Source organism: Paroedura picta, chromosome 2 (assembly GCF_049243985.1).
Source record: "Paroedura picta isolate Pp20150507F chromosome 2, Ppicta_v3.0, whole genome shotgun sequence".
NCBI classification, from domain to species: domain Eukaryota; kingdom Metazoa; phylum Chordata; class Lepidosauria; order Squamata; family Gekkonidae; genus Paroedura; species Paroedura picta.
In genome coordinates this window covers 90226103-90243695 of record NC_135370.1, presented here as the reverse complement: position 1 = coordinate 90243695, position 17593 = coordinate 90226103, and the positions used below count along the sequence as shown (strand labels likewise).

At 42.6% G+C, this 17593-nt stretch overlaps 1 protein-coding gene across 4 annotated transcripts in view; it reads left to right on the top strand.

Moving 5' to 3' along the window:
- The first annotated feature begins 2275 nt into the window (after positions 1-2275).
- Positions 2276-17593, top strand: part of CARS1 (cysteinyl-tRNA synthetase 1) — a 50230-nt gene continuing 34912 nt past the window's right edge. Inside the window, exons 1-2 of one of the 4 annotated variants that reach the window (XM_077321543.1) lie at positions 2276-2399; positions 14946-15191. In XM_077321543.1, the coding sequence (XP_077177658.1) occupies positions 2387-2399; positions 14946-15191 (259 nt within the window). In that variant the 5' untranslated portion in view covers positions 2276-2386. Of the gene's footprint in view, positions 2400-2851; positions 2874-3014; positions 3036-14945; positions 15192-17593 lie in introns of those variants that run through there. The other 3 variants (XM_077321544.1, XM_077321545.1, XM_077321546.1) reach the window with 3 other exon arrangements.

Genomic DNA, 17593 nt, shown 5'->3' with positions numbered 1-17593 from the left:
CATCTGAACTGGGCCTTCTACAGGTGCCATTCTGCAAATGTGCAAGATCAAGGTCCATACAGGTACGTTCTTTGTAGGAGACCCACCCTATGGAATGGCCTGCCCATGGAGATCAAGAACACTCCTATACTTATGGTTTCCTGCAAACTATTTAAAGCCAAATAGTTGGAGAGCATTTTCCTAAAGTAACAGGGGCTGCATTATAACAATTTAGGAAAATGCACAAGACTGTGTATGTATTCTGTTGTTGTATGTCTCATCCTGTCATATTGACTGGCATTATGTAGTTCACCTTGCTTCTCACTGAGAAATGGAGGCTAAGAACAACATTAAAAATGTTTATGTTGATTAGTTGAATTTTTAAATGATCACCACTGTATGTCATGCAAGCTGATTCTTTGCAAAGTGAGAATCAGGCCTTCAAAGAATCAAAATTTGAGTCCCATGGTACTGTTAAGACCAACAAAGTTTTATTTGTTTGGTACCATGCATGCACACAACTTTTATACCTTGAAAAAAACTTTGCTGGTCTTAAAGGTGTCACTGGACTCAAATTTAGTTCTGCTTTAGACCAACAGGGCTATCAATCTGAATCAATTACCAAGGGTTTAGAAATGTGGGTTGTCATGCCTTAAACCTGCATACACTGTGGCTTTATTTTACAGGATCAACAAGGTAACAGCTAGTGATGCTGCAAAGCTAATACTGCACAACATTATTTAATCAAAACTACATTTTCTGGTGTAAAACAAACTGACTAAAATCAGCTACATTCAACTCTAGATTTTTTTTAGTGGAATATGATGAAAAAGCTTCAGGATTTGGTAGTGGAAAACTGCATGTGCTTGATAAGACTGTCTGATCTGGACAAAGCCTGTACACCATTGATTTTGTGAGATCTCTCAGCAGCCTTTGATACAATTCACCATACTATTCTGTACCAGTGGTCAGAAGCAGCAGTAGGCATTAATACCTTTGTAATAGTTGAAATTCCTTTACTGTGCTTAGGGGATTGCTGATATGGTATGTGCAACATAGGTGCCACCTTCTGCCTCCAGAGCTCAGGGGTTAGTCTTTCTATGGGAAGGGGTGGGGGTTGACTTCATTCTGCTGGTAGTACCAAGTTCCATATTATATTGTCTACTAAGCCACCAGAAGATGTAGTTTCTGCCCTGGGAGTGCCTCCATCAGGGCCACCAGCAGACCAGAACTCCAGAAGCCCTCCTACTGTAGCCCTTCAAACACAAGAGACAGAAAAACATTGCTCAGACAAAGTGTTCCACCATTGTTGGTTTATTTGCATACATACTTATCAACACAATCCCAAATATGATGTGTGGTATTATATAACGGATGATTACAACCCCCTCCAAAAATGAGAAAAACCCTAAAAATATAGTACCATAACACCCCTACAGCCAACACATGGAATGAGGTCCACATCTCTTGTCCAGTGAGGATTATCATTATCATCCTGCAAACACTTCCAAATTCTATATTTTAATATTTCAGGAAAATTTAAAGAAATGACCAACAGTCTTCTAGAGCCCTTTGTATTTTTTGTACATTACTGCAAGTAAATAAATAGCATTAATACTTGGACTCAGTCAACTTTGCCACACTGTTCCATGCTACAGTAACCTTGAGGCTACTATAATTGTGGATAGCTTGTAATCATAAAGCTTTTAGTGATGTGTTTTGAGTCCCTTAACACAGAACAACAAAATGCAATAAATACTGTAATCTGGTACGATTTAAGCCACTTAAATTTTGGATTTGGTGCGTTTCTTGGGTTATGGGAGAATGAACAAAGCCACTGGAAAAATGTTGAATTCCAGATTCTACCTCTTCTCATTATAGAAGTTAAATTTCATGGTAACAGAGTTAATGCATTGCAGGGGTGACTGGCTGCTCCCTATACTGTATAAAAATACCCAATGAACTGAAGATTTTGCAATGTCCTGTCCTGTCCCAGTTTCTGGAATGAGATTTCTAACCTGAGCTGCTGCTAATCGGGGTAGACAAAATCCTGATAGACCAACGATCTGATTTAGTAAAAGACAGTTTCATGTATCCCTTTTAAAAACGTAACACTTAGTGGTGGAAAGTCTACTTTCTAGTACTACTGCTATTGCTACTACTTCTTACTAGTACTACATTGTGGTAACGCAATGTAGACCCCAGTGAATGCAGCAGGCTGATTTCCCATGGGGTCAGAATAGTCGCTCGGTTTATGAGCGACGAGTCGTCTTCTCGTTGCCTAGTTACCCCGCGCCTGACGACAGTGGCTGCGGCGGGGCGGGTCTTCCGGACATGCTGTTGGTTGCATCAGCCTGTGTGAGAGCGAGCTAGAGCGGCGCTTGCTAGGAGGCAGAGGGGAAGAGGCATGGCAGCAGCTGGTGAGTTTCGGTTTGGGGTTCCTAGACAGCGAGCCCCCGCTGGAAGCAGACCGGGGCTTGGCGTCGGGCAGGGACGTTGTAGGACCTCCCGCACCCCCCCCCCCCCGGTCTGTCGGGTCGGAGCGTGATATTGTGATGTCATAATGATCGTCTTGCAGCCGGGGCGGTGAGATGTCTTCACTCCCGCCGCCCTCGTGGGCGCTGGGGATTCAGGGCGCCTGACGAGTCGCCGTGTCATGCAGTCTGTAAGCTCACAGCGACCGGGGGGCTACGCCGAGGTGGAGCTGTGACTCTGCTCTCCTCATAGACCTGAGATAACTCCACGGTTTTGGTGGGAAGACGTGTCTTTAGATCCCCAGAAACTCGGGTTACCGGATGTCCTCTTTTAGAGGAAGTGCCGTCATTTTGGGGGGTGTCTGCCCTCTTTGGGACTCCTAAAAATTGATGAAAACGTCCTCTTTTTTGGGATGGAAGGTTAGGAAGATCCCTAGTTAGTAGCAGTTATCACAGCTTAAATAGTAGTATTTAAAATTAGATCTGTCATAGTGCTTTTCAAAATATGGTTACTCTTCCAATGAGCCATGCTCTCTACGTTATTTTCCAGTCATTTGCAAATGGTCTGAGGATCTATTTAAGGTGAGTATTAACAGCAGTAAGATAACAGCTGTAACATAAGAGCCCCGCTGGATCTGACAAGTGGTCCACCTAGTCCAGCATCCTGTTTCACACAGTGGCCAACCAGTTCTTCTGGATGGCCAACAACAGGACATAGTGGGTGAGGCCTTCCTCCAATATTGCCTCCTGACTCTACAGTTCAGAAAGTGCCTATGAATGTGAAGGTTCCCCTCAGTCACCATGGCTAGTAGCCATTGATACATACTATCTTCCATGATGAAATCAGAGTCCAGTAGCACCCTTAACACCAATAAAGATTTATGTGAGCTTTTGAGTGCCCTGTTAAAGCTGTTGATTGTTGTGGCCATCACTACATTCTCTGGCACAAATCCCACATTTTAGTCTCTTGTTCAGTCCCAGCATACCATCTAGTCTAGCATCCCGTTTCCATTTCTACATCAGTCAGATTGCCCCTGGAATGTCCAGTGGGGGCTGAGAGTATGGGAAGGCATTTGTTGCTCCTTCAGAGCCATCTGATTGCCAGGTACATTGTCTTTGAAGTCTCCACATAGCTATTGCAGCTGTTGGTAGTCTGACTTTTCCTTGTTTAACCCTTTTACAAAGCTTTCCAGTGGCTATCACCACATCCTTTGAATTCCCTGTGTTGTGTCATACCAAGATGCCACTGTTTTCATACTATTCATATTTCCTTTAAAACTTCAGTCATGTCCTCTTTATCTGAACAGCTGCCTCTATACCTTTCCTCCATTTTTATTGTCCCAATGTTTTTTGTGAATGACAATTGGACCCAAAGGACTGATTTGCTTTCCTAGCAAAGAATTATCGTAGCAAAGAGTTGTGATGGCTGTTTACTAATTTGTTACTAATTTACTTTCTCCTTATATCTGTACTTTTATGATCCCTGTTCCATTGTCTGAGGAAGTGTGCATGCACACAAAAACTCACATCTTGAATAAATCTTTGTTGGTCTTAAAGGTGCCAATGGACTCAGTTTGTTAAGCCTGTTGATCAGTAAGAATTACTGCTGAACAGATGTTGCTCTTGAGATGGAGCAGCCAGGAATGCCAAATTTGACTTTATTTGATGATTGTGATAGTTAATTATAAAATATTGCATCCATCTAGCAACTGTCAGTGTGACTGCATTAGGATTGCGTGGTTTGGATGGAGTCCATACCACTATGTTATTAAAACATGGTGGCCGTCACAGTAGAGCTTTATGGATTAATGTATTGATTTATATTCCACCCTATCTTTGGGAAATTCCCATCCTATCTTTTTTGCCTCATGTGTAGTGTTGTAGTAAAGTCTTGCTCAGGTCATCAGATATAACCCAGGCATGTAGTCAATGGGTATGTTAACTTCCAAAAGAGATGCCAAGAACAATGCTCAGTGTGTTTTGTTTACTATATTGTAGACTTTGCAGGGGGTCAGTTTAGTTCATGTGAAAGTAAGTCAAAGTGCCCTGTTAAAAACTAATGACTGACAAAAGTGTGCAAAAACACTGGGCCCATGAATTCTTTAAAAAGTAGTACATAGGTTTGGGGCAATGAGCTCATGTATCACTTAACTGTTTGTAGTTGTTTATCTAATACAGATTGATCCATGTTAAAAAAAACCCTGATTACATTTATAGTATTGTTATCTCATTAAAAAACTGGTCATATTTTAAAACAAAGGCAGCCATCAGGTCATTAGCCTACGACATGACTTTATTCCTGACATTATTTACAAACTTACCTGGGAGGTAAGTAGTGTTTAAAGTGTCAGATCTGGACTGAAGAAGTCTGAGTTCAGGTCCTCACTCTGCTATAGAAATTTTCTGGGTTTACTTGGCCCAGTCATTTTTTTCTTTTAGCCCAACCTATCTAAGAGAGTAGTTGTGAAGGTAAGATGAAGGAAAGGTGGGGATATGAATGTACTAACTAAATAGTATAAGTACATTAAAAAAATACATGTTGCTGTTTTGCTTCTGGCACCCTCTATCAGATAAAGTGAACACACAGTTAATGTTCATAAGTCTAGTTCTCGGCATTTCCCTTTAAATATGTTGTTAAGAGGTGCTTGGCTTGGAACCATTAATTTTAAAAAAGGAAATGGCCATAGTTCGCATTCCAAAGGATGTATGTCAAAAACAGATGATGATTGGGAAGCTGCAAATCTGGTGTTTTGGGTCACCTCTGGCAGGTGTCACTAGGGATCACAAGTTGTGTCATGTACATTTACCTCCCTCCCATGCTCCTAGGAACTCATGAAAATCTATCATTCTTAGCCTCTCAACAGCCCTGTAGGGTAGACGAGGATGAAAATTTGTGACATGCCCACACATTATTTATTTGGTTGATGATTATATACTGTTCTAGAATGAAGTCCTCTGAATGGTTCATAATAAAATAAAACATTGTAAAAGCATCAGCAGGCATTTAAAGAACTGCATCTCTGCCATAAATAAAAGGTCTCTGAATTTTTTCATTTCCTACCAAAAGTCCTATAAGGAAGATGCCAGGTAAGCCTCCTTCAGCAGGGCCTTCCATTACTGGGGCTCTGTTGTTGCATATATTTGCCATGTTTCCAATGGTGGGTTACTCACAAACGTTTCCCCGTAGAAGATCTCAGACCTAAGTAACCCAGTTTATTAAAAATTGATACATCCTTTTCATACTGAAATTTCATATATATTTTTCTAGTTACGTATGGATGTGTTTGTGTGCACACACAAAATATTTCCATCTACAAGATTCTTACATATGCTTATATCGTGTAGCCTGGCCTCTATAAGTAGCATTTAAGAAGACTAAACTAGGTACGTTTTGTGTACTTAGCAAGATATTTTCACATTCTTTCAGGTAGGCTTGTGTGCATTTTCTTGGACTTGCCTAGCTTCTGGCTGGCCAGTAATATCTATTAGTGTTCGGGTCCTCTTTCAGGACAGAAGAGTTTCAAAAATATACAAGTTAACCCTAAAAGCAAAATTTAAATACTGGATCTTTCCAGTTTGAAATTTCAGAGGACATAGAATCATAGAATCATAGAGTTGGAAGGGGCCATACAGGCCATCTAGTCCAACCCCCTGCTCAACGCAGGATCAGCCCAAAGCATCCTAAAGCATCCAAGAAAAGTGTGTATCCAACCTTTGCTTGAAGACTGCCAGTGAGGGGGATCTCACCACCTCCTTAGGCAGCCTATTCCACTGCTGAACTACTCTGACTGTGAAAATTTTTTTCCTGATATCTAGCCTATATTGTTGTACTTGAAGTTTAAACCCATTACTGCGTGTCCTCTCCTCCGCAGCCAGCAGAAACAGCATCCTGCCCTCCTCCACGTGACAACCTTTCCAATACTTAAAGAGGGCTATCATGTCCCCTCTCAACCTCCTTTTTTCCAGGCTGAACATTCCCAAGTCCCTCAACCTAGGGCTTGGTCCCTTGGCCCCAGATCATCTTTGTCGCTCTCCTCTGTACCCTTTCAATTTTATCTACATCCTTCTTGAAGTGAGGCCTCCAGAACTGCACACAGTACTCCAGGTGTGGTCTGACCAGTGCCGTATACAATGGGACTATGACATCTTGTGATTTTGATGTGATGCCTCTGTTAATACAGCCCAAAATGGCATTTGCCTTTTTTACCGCTGCATCACACTGCCTGCTATGTTTAGTTTACAATCCACAAGTACCCCAAGGTCTCGTTCATAGACAGTGTTACCTAGAAGCGTATCCCCCATCCAGTAGGCATGCTTTTCATTTTTCTGACCCAGATGCAGAACTTTACACTTATCTTTATTAAATTGCATCTTGTTCTCATTTGCCCATTTTTCCATTGTGTTCAGATCTCGTTGAACTCTGTCTCTATCTTCCGGAGTATTTGCCAGTCCTCCCAATTTGGTGTCATCTGCAAACTTGATGAGTAGTCCCTCCACCCCCTCATCTAGATCATTAATAAATATGTTAAAAAGTACCGGGCCGAGCACCGAGCCCTGAGGTACCCCGCTACTCACCTCTCTCCAGTCTGATGAAACACCATTGACAACAACTCTTTGAGTGCGGTTCTCTAACCAATTCCCTATCCACCTAACTATCTGAAAATCCAGATTGCAGTCCTTCAACTTATCCATCAGAACATCATGGGGAACCTTGTCAAAAGCTTTACTAAAATCCAAGTAAATGACATCAACTGAATTTCCCCGATCCAGCAAACCTGTTACTTGGTCAAAAAAGGAAACTAGGTTGGTCTGGCAGGACCTGTTGGAGACAAATCCATGCTGACTTCCTTGGATCACCAAATTGTCCACCAGATGTTTGCAGATCGCTCCCTTTAATATCTGCTCCATTATCTCCCCCACAACAGAGGTCAGACTCACTGGCCTGTAGTTTCCCGGGTCATCCTTCCTCCCTTTTTTGAAGATCGGAATAACGCTTGCTCTCTTCCAGTCCTCCAGGACATCTCCAGTCCTTAAAGAGGTTCTGAAGATGATGGACAAGGGCTGTGCAAGTTCTCTGGAAAGTTCTTTGAGTACTCTCGGGTGCATTTCATCCGGACCAGGGGATTTGAACTCATCCAGTGCAGCTAAATGCCTCTCGACAACCTCTCTATCCATGTTAACCTGCCACCCAGACACTAACCTTTGGCTACGGCCATCTCTAGATGTGCCTAAACACTTTGACCTGTGGGAAAAAAACAGATGTAAAATAGGCACTAAGCCTTTCTGCTTTCTCTGCATCTTCCGTTAGAGTTTGTCCATCCGCACCCAACAGTGGGCCTGTTGCTTCCTTTATTTACGTTCGCTCCTCACATAACTGAAAAATCTTTTCTTGTTACAATGGGCTTCCCCGGCCAATCTTAGCTCACTCTCAGCTTTGGCCTTTCTGATGATTGATCTACAGTGCCTAGTAACCTGTAGGTACTCTTCTTTAGAGCTCTGTCCTTCCCTCCATTTCCTGAACATTTTCCTTTTCTTTCTTAGTTCCTCTTGAAGTTCTCTGTTCATCCAAATAGGCTTCTTAGAGCTCCTGCAGGGTTTTCGTGTTTCTGGGATAGTCATTGATTGAGCATGCAATAGCTCTTATTTGAGTAGCGCCCACCCTTCACATGCTCCGTTCCCTTCCAGCATTCTCGTCCATGGTATGACACTCATCATGTCTCTGAGTTTATTAAAGTTTGCCCTACAAAAATCCAACATCCGCGTCTGGCTACAAGCTTCCTTGGTTCCCCATCTCAAAAGGAATTCTATGAGGACATGGTCACTTCCCCCTAGGGTCCACACCTCGTTCACCTCATCCACCAACTCTTGCCTGTTAGTCAGTATTAAGTCCAGTATGGCTGAACCTCTTGTGGCTTCATCTACCCTTTGATAAATGACATAATTTCTGTGGTCAGTTCCTTTGTTTGCCAAAGAAATCTTAACATTTCATTTGATAAGGAGTGGAAGTGTTTGGTTCCTCCATAAAAACAATATATTCTAGGCTAAATAACATGTTAGGTCAGGTATATGATTAGAGCTCTCAGCTCTCTGTAACTGAAATGTTCCAGTGGGCTATGGCCCTACACACAGCAAAGGTGTATGTGATTGTTTAATATTTCTCTCCTTGCAGTTGCATTTCAGTTAAAAACTTGGGAGAGACAGTTATGGACTTCCCATATGTAGGTTGGTTCCAGAACTGTTAATGTAAAGATCCCTGTAGTGTTCCAGGCTTGCTCAGATGGAACAGCTGCTGGGGATAAGGGCCTCTTCTGGATGTTTAAGTTGCAGTTTGCCACTGCAATCTAAGGGCACTGATTGTGCCTGTGTGTAGCACTTCCTAATAACTATAGCAGTGCCACATATCCAGAAAGGGATTTGTACTTTTAACGTGTATCTCTCATATTGCAAGCTTTTCAGTCTATATAACAATCATCATCTAGTGCTAACCATATGCATTCCAAAATAGTAAATGTGCAGTCTCCGTGTGTGTGTTTAATCAGTGAGCTGGCTGTGAGTCCAAGTGCTCTTGACCAAGGATCATGCGTAGTCAGAAACCTGGCTGTGGGGGTGTTCCCTGCCTAAATAACCCCCTAGGATCTTCTGGCACTGCCTCACTAGAAATTGTTTGTGGTGTGATTGCTGAGGAACAACCCAACTTCTTCCCACTCACAGTATCCATACTATTTTGTAACCTGTATAGCTTTAATAAATATCTCCAAGGATGTCATAACCCTGTTGTCTAATACCGGCATCAAAATTTTAGTAATCTATGTGATTTAAAAGACAAGTAACAAGATTATTCTCTTTCTTGCTGAGTCAATGCCATGTCACAGTTTGTAAGCTGGTTTTTTCCTTGGGGGGGGGGGGTTGTACACGTTTTTCAGGCATTGAAGCACACATGATATAGGCACGAGGACTTACGTTAGTTGGAGAAATTTAGGGGGAAGGGGAAACTTTTCCAGTCGAGAGCTTATTTTCCATTTTCTAATAAAAACTTGGAATTTGAGAGGATGCATAGCAAAAAGAGCCCCCGCACTCCATTTTAAAGGACATGGAATCCTTTTAAAGGTAAGATATTATGCACTTACAGAAAGGTATTATAGAAAACATCAGCATTCCTATGTTTGTGGTAGACATATTACATCTAAATGAAATGTTCATTGTTTAAATGTGAATAATTTTGGTAACAGCTAATACGCTATAATGTGCACTGCAAACAAAGCTTGTGGGATTAGGCTGCAGATGTTAAACTGCAGTTGAGCCACGCTTGGACTCACTGTGCGGAAAGCCTCAAATGACAGCTAGTATGAAGGGCTATGATACATTCATCTTGGCCGGATAAGACACCTCTTGGGAACAATGTCCATGGAAGAAAGGTAGGATATAAACGTTAAAAGAATACTAATATTTAGGTAGGCACAGGTTCACATTTTAGCAAGCACAGAAGAGGAATGATACTTGATTTTTCCCACTATGTACAAGACTACAGCACCTCTCATGCGACCACTGCAAGTGTTGGTTTAGCCCTAAACTGGATTAGTCTGTAGCTTTGCCTCCATGGCCATTCTTCCTTCTCTCCTTATAGATAGTGAAAGGTATATTGAGAGTACTTATGAAGGAGTGGCTTCTTCACCTTCAAGTAAGTTGCACTAAGGAATTTGGAATGTGTAGTTCATCATGTACCAAAGAGAGAAGCTGCACCACCTGAATCTCCCTTTTTAGTATGGCGATTATATTAGGCAGAGGAAGCAAACCGACATGGTAGAATTAATTGTGGGCCCTCTGTGAACTGATGAGTGTTAGGTGTTGAAAGGTTTTAGATAATTGCATTCTTCTCCCTCCCTCTCCTTGTGCTCTCCTTTCCATCCTTGCAGCCTGTAATATGCACTGATGACTAAAGAGGTGTGCTGCCTATACAGACATAGGGCTTTTATTCAGGAGCATTGTGTTTTCTTGAAATACTTATCAGAGGACGCATACAAGCAAAAAAACCCATACTTAGCCAGTGATGCCTTGACAAAGCTAATGTATAAGCTACAAATATTACATACAAACTTCAGTTATTTAAATAGACTAATTGGAGGGTTATGATAAGCAGATTTCTCCCAGATGACTTTGATTTTTAATGAGATAAATATTAGTTGACACATGGCCTGCGGATCACCTAGCAAGCCACAAAATCCTCATCTGCACCCTGCTGCATCAACTAATACCTCCTAAATATTGGTTTGAAGAACACACAACATTTCTTAAAGGTAGATTATCCCATGTTGGCATTTCTTGAAGTGATACCATAGTGTGTAGTATGTTCCTTGGCCACAAGCCATCCATCTCTCCCCATCCATCCCTTTCACTGTCTGTACCATGTCAAAAGCTTCCCTTCTTTGTGGGATTTAGTTTCTGTGGCCTTGAAATTAAACACAAAACCTCAATACCAATTTGATTTAGAAGCTCTACAAACAAAAATAAAACAAAGACAGCATTAAACAATGGTTTTCTTGCTTATAACATTCTGATTCCTCTTTAATATTTGAGGACCCCTGAAGGCCTTCTAAATTATTCACTGGTTTTTGTTAAATTCAAATGGAGACTGCCATTGGACTCAGTTCTTTGTCGTACAGCATGTATCTAATATAGCTGGGAAAACCTAAGATTATCTAACTGCCAGACAAAATATATTTGAAGGTGGTTTGCTATTGCCTGTCCCCACGTCACGACTCTGGTTTTCCTTGGAAGTTGTGCTTCCAAGTGCCAGCCAGGGCTGACCCTGCTTCACTTCTGAGAGCTGGGATCAGGCTTGCTTGGATTAGCCAGGTTGGGTATTGGCCAATGATGCCTGAATCAAACATATCCCAATTATAGAATTCGCCAAACTATGAGGGGATGGCCTTATATCATGGCCTTAAACTACCTCTCTTGCTTGCTGTGATGAACCCTGGTTCCTGACCCATGTTTCACCCTTGTTTTTCCCAGACACTCCCAGCTGTTGGCCATAAAGCACTAAACCCATAAATTGCCTTTTGGTCCTTTCCCTCCCTTCTGCATTCCAAAGAGTCTCTCCACTAGGCCCCTTATCACTTCCTGACCTTGCTAGCTTTGTGAATTCTCAAAACTTGTAACTTTTTAGATCAAAGTAGGTGCCAGATGGCTCTCCTGAGAAGTATTGTAATTCTCGCCTTATGTATCCCTAGAACCTCTCCCTTATTCAACCTCAGGTATAAACCCCCCCATGGGGGCTATTAATCCTGTTGATGCCTTCTTGTATTAGTCTGCTGAATAAATATTCCTTTTGGATTTCACGACAACACTGGTCTCGGAGAATTGCTTGTTCAAGTGACTTTACTTAGGTGTCTTCTGCCTGGTTCCTGACACTTGCATACTGTCTTAATGTTTTTGGTTGGTCTCAATAAAAGTTATTACATGGGTTATTTTTGGAGATTCACGATGGGTACTTGTAGTTTAGAAAGGCAGAAATGCACTGTGTTAAAGAATTTTAAAGACAGCAATTGTCTTCATTTGACTGGAAAAATTGGTTACTTAGTATGGACTTCACTTACAACTACATTTTAAAAATACCTTACATTGTGACAATTGTGATAATTACCTAAGATTATACTGCTAATATTTCATTTGTGTAATCTGTCACTAAATATGTACCAGTGCTGAGTTTGTCTTTTAAGAATTTGAATTACGTACTTCTGTCTATATTTCTTATCCCCTTATCTCTAGAATATCTAATTAATGTAGCCTCTTTTCAAGATCAGGGCCTGGCTGCAGCTAACTTGCCACATAGTCTGTTGTGAGGGCTGAAATGCACAAGTTGTTGGGGTTTTCTTTTGAATAGACATGTCTGAGATCCCCAACCCAGCACACATAAAATCAGCCAGACAACATATTGCTGGGACTCAGTCCCTAGGAGCTTGAGCTTTGATTAGTTCAGAGTCGACAGCATGTGGGCAGAAAGAAATTCATTCTTCCTCCTGTACCATTTTCGCACCCTGAAGCAGTCCTGGGGGAAGCTATTTGACCCTTTGGGGAGCAGCATGCCCAGGACTGTACTGTATGAATATCCGGTTGGGAGAACCCAGGCCTGACTTTCAAAAAATAGCTTCACATAGTTCAGCTCTGAGCATTCATTTGACCAATTTGCTTGCTGTGAAGGCCAGGCCAAGGTTTTTAGTACTCTAGGTGACTATGACATTGGCAACCACCTTCAATAGAGAAATGAAAACATTAAAATGAACTTTTACTTCTCTTGGAATTTGACATGGACAATTAAAATTGTTGTTTTAATTGATTAAAAAAACTTTAATTCAACATACTATTTGATTTGTTATCCTTTTGCACTTGGCCATCAGTTTGTGTAAATATGTTGAACTTTGCTGTATGTGCTTTTGCTCTCATAAATAGGGTAATAAATAGTTTGAGACAAAGTTTTGAAGGTATGTTGAGCTCTGTTGAGATGGTGGCCAATCCAAGCAATATCTAACTGGTAAGAAGTTAACTATTTCTAGTACTATCTGCTGACTCTCTCACTAATGATCCCAAACCTATTTCAGCTTTCTCTCACATTGAATGTATTAGAAATTTGCTTAGCAAAGATTCTGAGTAGGTTAAAGTTAGTCCAATTAAGTAAAATGGAACTTCTCTTGAGTAGACCTGATAAAGCTTGCCTCTAACCCAGAGATTCGTAACCAGGGGCCCATGGATCCTCAGGGGTCTGCAGCAGCTTCAGAGGGGGCCCGCAGCCTTTCTCCGCATAACTTACTGGACTCAGCCACAAGACAGGGAACTGGCCGCTTTTATTGCTCCCCCTCCTTGCATGCCTGGGTTCTGTGCCTGGGAGGGGGCAGAGCTTGCGGGGCTACTCCCACTTTAAACCACCTTCTGTCCCCCCCCCCATCCTCCTTGAGCCTTCCTGTTAATGCAGGTGGTGATGTTACTTCTGGTTACATGGCATTTTTGGGGGGCATGCAGGGAGGCATGGTCAGTTGACATCACGTCTGAGCTCCTCAAAGCCTGAAAAATTATTTCAGGGGCTCCTCCTTGGGCAAGAGATTCTAATCAAAGATTGTGTGGCAGGTGGAACCAGATTTCCAGCATTCAGGGTGGAACTTCTTTATAATGTCTGTCTACAGTTATTTTACCACTACCACTGTACTTTTAAGACAGTTTGAATGAAGTGGAGGGGTAAAAGGCAAAACTGGTCATCTGAGGTCGAAAAACACTCTTAAAGAAGAAGGTTGGTTTTTATTCCCTGCTTTTCACTACCCAATGAATCTCAAAGCAGCTTACAATAGTCTTCCCTTACCCGTCCCACAAGAGACACCATGTGAGGTAGGCGGGTCTGAGAGAGTGCTGAGAGAACTGTGGCTGGCCCAAGGTCACCCAGCTGACTGCATACAGAAGAGCTGGGCATCAAATCCAGTTCTCCAGATTAGAGGCTACTGCTCTTAACCATGACACCATACTGGCTCACAGCAAGACTTTGATCAGGCTGGAAACAATACATCCTTAGTGAGATTAAGGAAGAGGATTTTTAACATTTCTCAGTTTATCTGAACATTCTCCTTCTGCTCCCACAAATGGAACATCTAGTTTCCTGTTGCGAAGGGCAAAATTCCCCCTTTGCAACTTTGGCCAAGGAGGATCATCTCAATATGGGGTGAGCTTTTCGGCACTTCTGGTGAGTCTGTGCTTTAGGAGGTTTGTATGGTTGGGCTACCCTGCGGCAAGCCCCTGAGGCTGATAGCAGGACCCATGATAATAGTGGCCATGGGAGAAGGCCATGAGCACATCTGATGCCCATTAATGTCTTCTCGTCTTGCCCAAACACTACCTGGCTGTATGTTGAGCCCCTGAGACACTTGCAATGTTGCTGAGGCTTGGCTTTCCCCCACAGAGTCTGGCCAAGCTCAACCCTTGTCTTTCTTCCCCCCTCCCATTTATTGGCACACCACAATCTTCCCACAGGAGTTGGGGGGTCAAAGATTAGTGTTGCCTAATTCCTGGCAATATTCAGTTTTCAGTTCATCTGCATTCTATGTTAAGAATAAAATCCTTGTAAAATTCTTGTAAAGTTGAGAGAAAATATACCCACGGTGTTACTGTAATGCTCCAGTCTTGTAAATAAGGCTAGCATACAGCAGCTTTGACTAGCTGACCTGCCCATACAGTTACATTTCTAGTCATTTGTAACCTGGAAAATTTTCTGTCTGGTCCCCTGGAGACTGTTTATCCACCCCATGTGACTTAGGTAGGTAAATTTAACAAGAAAAAATATCCACTTTTTAACTTGGGTTGTTTTGCCTCCTCTGCTGCTTCATGCTGCAGGGCCTAGCTGCTGCCCCTCCATAGAACTCAAGGTCCTAACCGAGACGGAGGGATTCTTTGCTTCGGGCTGCTTTTGAGCAAGGAGATCTGACTGCTTGTCATCTGCCTCTGTCTTTGCAGCTTCTGGCTACAGTTGTATTCTGAGCATTAGTGAAGAGGAAGCCAGGTGGAAGGCTCTGAATGAGTACCTCAGCACTCGTAGTTATATCCAGGGGTTCATATTCTCCCAGGCAGATGTGGAAGTTTTCAGACAGCTTCCGAACCCACCTGGGGACCCGCACTTCCATGTGGTTCGCTGGTACAGGCACATAGAAGCAATCTATGATGGCAGCAATGAAAAGCATGACTCCTGTCAACCCCAAACAAGTGAGTAATGGGAGGGGCTAGTGGGCAGGGAGTCAATGATATGTTTTATTTCTACATTTGATGATTATTCCTGATCAGAAGTTATTCTACCTCTGAGCCCTGACTTTGCCTCACCATAGGTTTGGGGGGACTTGCAGGCACCATTCCTTTTGATCTGAGACCTTGGCTCAGGGATAGAGCATCTGCTTGGCATGGAGAATGTCCCAGGTTCAATCCCCGGCACCTCCAGTTGAAAAGACCCAGCAGAAGGTGACAGGAAAGACCCTGGGGAGCCTCTGCCAGTTTGAAAATTCAGAGTACAGCATCAAAACAACAGAGTGTCAGAGGTTGGCCTGGTGGTTGTCTCTGGCTGTCCCTTCCTGCATAGCACATCTACAATGCATTCCTATGTGGAGAGACTTCAATCTAAGCCCGTTGAAATCACTGGCCTTCAATTGGTGTCAGTCTGCATAGGGATGCAATAACTCCGGAATACTGAGTAAGGGGGAAAGGGGAAGCGGGTGGGGTGGTGGTGGTGGTGTTTTCTGCATGAAACTTTAATGTAATAAGGGGACAGGAAAAGAAGAAAGTGTAGCATGATGAGTGGAGGAAGGGAAATGTGACTGCCCCCTAACAAATTATTTGTCTGATTAAATTAAAATTTACTGTTCGGATGATTAGTGACATTAGACTGTAAGTTAAGACTAGATTACATTCTCACAGTAGAAGCCCAGGAAAATGAATTTGGAGATAATAATCTCAAGCTTTAGCAGGACATAGTGTGAGCTAATTCTGCCATACTTCTATGGCTGAGGCTTTAGCTGATCACACTTCTCTGTCAAGATGCCAGGTAATGAACTCTCTTTCGGATGGGTTCCAGCAGTAACATTCCATAAAATGGATTCTACAGGCCCTTCTCCCCAGGAGTCTTATAGCCAGAAGTGAACAAAAAGAAACTGGAGGAAAGAATCTTTATTACATGGTGCAGAGTTCCTCAGGACTGACAAGCAAGAATTTAGCTACCTGTAATGACTCCAGGTAGTGTCACTGCTTAGTTAGCTGCAGGTGTGCCCTCCCACACCCTACCAATTATATCTGCCCTAAATTTTCAGTACAAAGTCTTTACTATAGAAAAGTATATGTTAAAGTCTGCTTAGAAAATATTGCATTGCTGTGCAAGGGACTGTGGTGGGCAGCTTAAAGGGGACTTTCTAAGAAATTAACTTTGAGGACACAAGAGGGCGAGCTGTGAGAACTTTAGAATTCTTCTGATGCTGCTTTTCAGGAATCACTTTGTGTTCATTTTGACCCTACTGAGCAGGATTCTTTGTACTTGTTTGATTACAATGTGTGTTCAGCCCTGACAATGTGTGTTCAGCCCTGAAATAGTTCCCACTCAGTTAGATTCCCCCCCCCTCCATCCTAGCTGTGTGCATGTGAGACAAGATACAGAGTGTGAAATGAAGAAATCAGTGTTTATGTACAAAGTAAAGATTCCAGATTCCAGAGAACTATTCAACTAACACTGGGCACCCAAGGAGCTTTGGGGGTTTGTGTTGCTTCTGCTCTAGCCTCTGTGGCACATGGCAAAAACTGCTTTTGAAATTGGAAAGTCTTGGAAATTTAATATGGCTCAAAGGTTTACTACTCAAAGGAAAAAGCTAAAAATCCCACTGTTAATGCTAAAGTCCATAAAATAGTTCTTTGGATCCTGGTCAGTGTTTTTTGCCGTTATCTCAGTGTTTCAAACTACTTAGTCTTTAAACTATTTTATCTTTCATCTATCTACCATTCCATTCCTAGTCTGTTTTTCTCTCTAAGATTTGGGATAGATTACATAATTTCCTCTTTTGGTGGTTCACAAATCAAGCTTCTTTTGAATAATTCCTGATAAAATTTGTGGTATGGATTTATGACACTGTTGTTTTGTAACAGTGAGAGAATATACAGGGGTGGCCACACTGTGGCTCTCGGAATAGTATGTACAAATTGAAGAGACATAGCTACCAATACATGATAGAAAATTAAAATCACACAAAGGGCCATCCGGCTGTCTGAGTTGGAATAGGGCCAATCAGGGTGCAGCCAGCAACACTGGCTGTACCCTGATTGGCCCTGCCCCTACAGTTCCCGCCCTCCTTCCCTGGACACTAGCCATGTTCCTCTCAGACATGCCAGAGACAGACGCACAGAGCCCTGCCAGACCAAACATGAGCCCTCATTCTCTCCTGTCGCTCCTGCTGCAACGGAGGCAGAGAGAGATACAGAGAGAGCTGCCCGAAGCTGCTGACAGAGACACAGAGAGAGCTGCCCCTGCTGTGACGGAGGGAGAGAGAGACTGAGACAAAGAGCTGCCCCAAACTGCACACCAGCCCTACTTCCCTCCTAAGAATGAGCCCTCATTACCTGTTATGCCTCCTGCT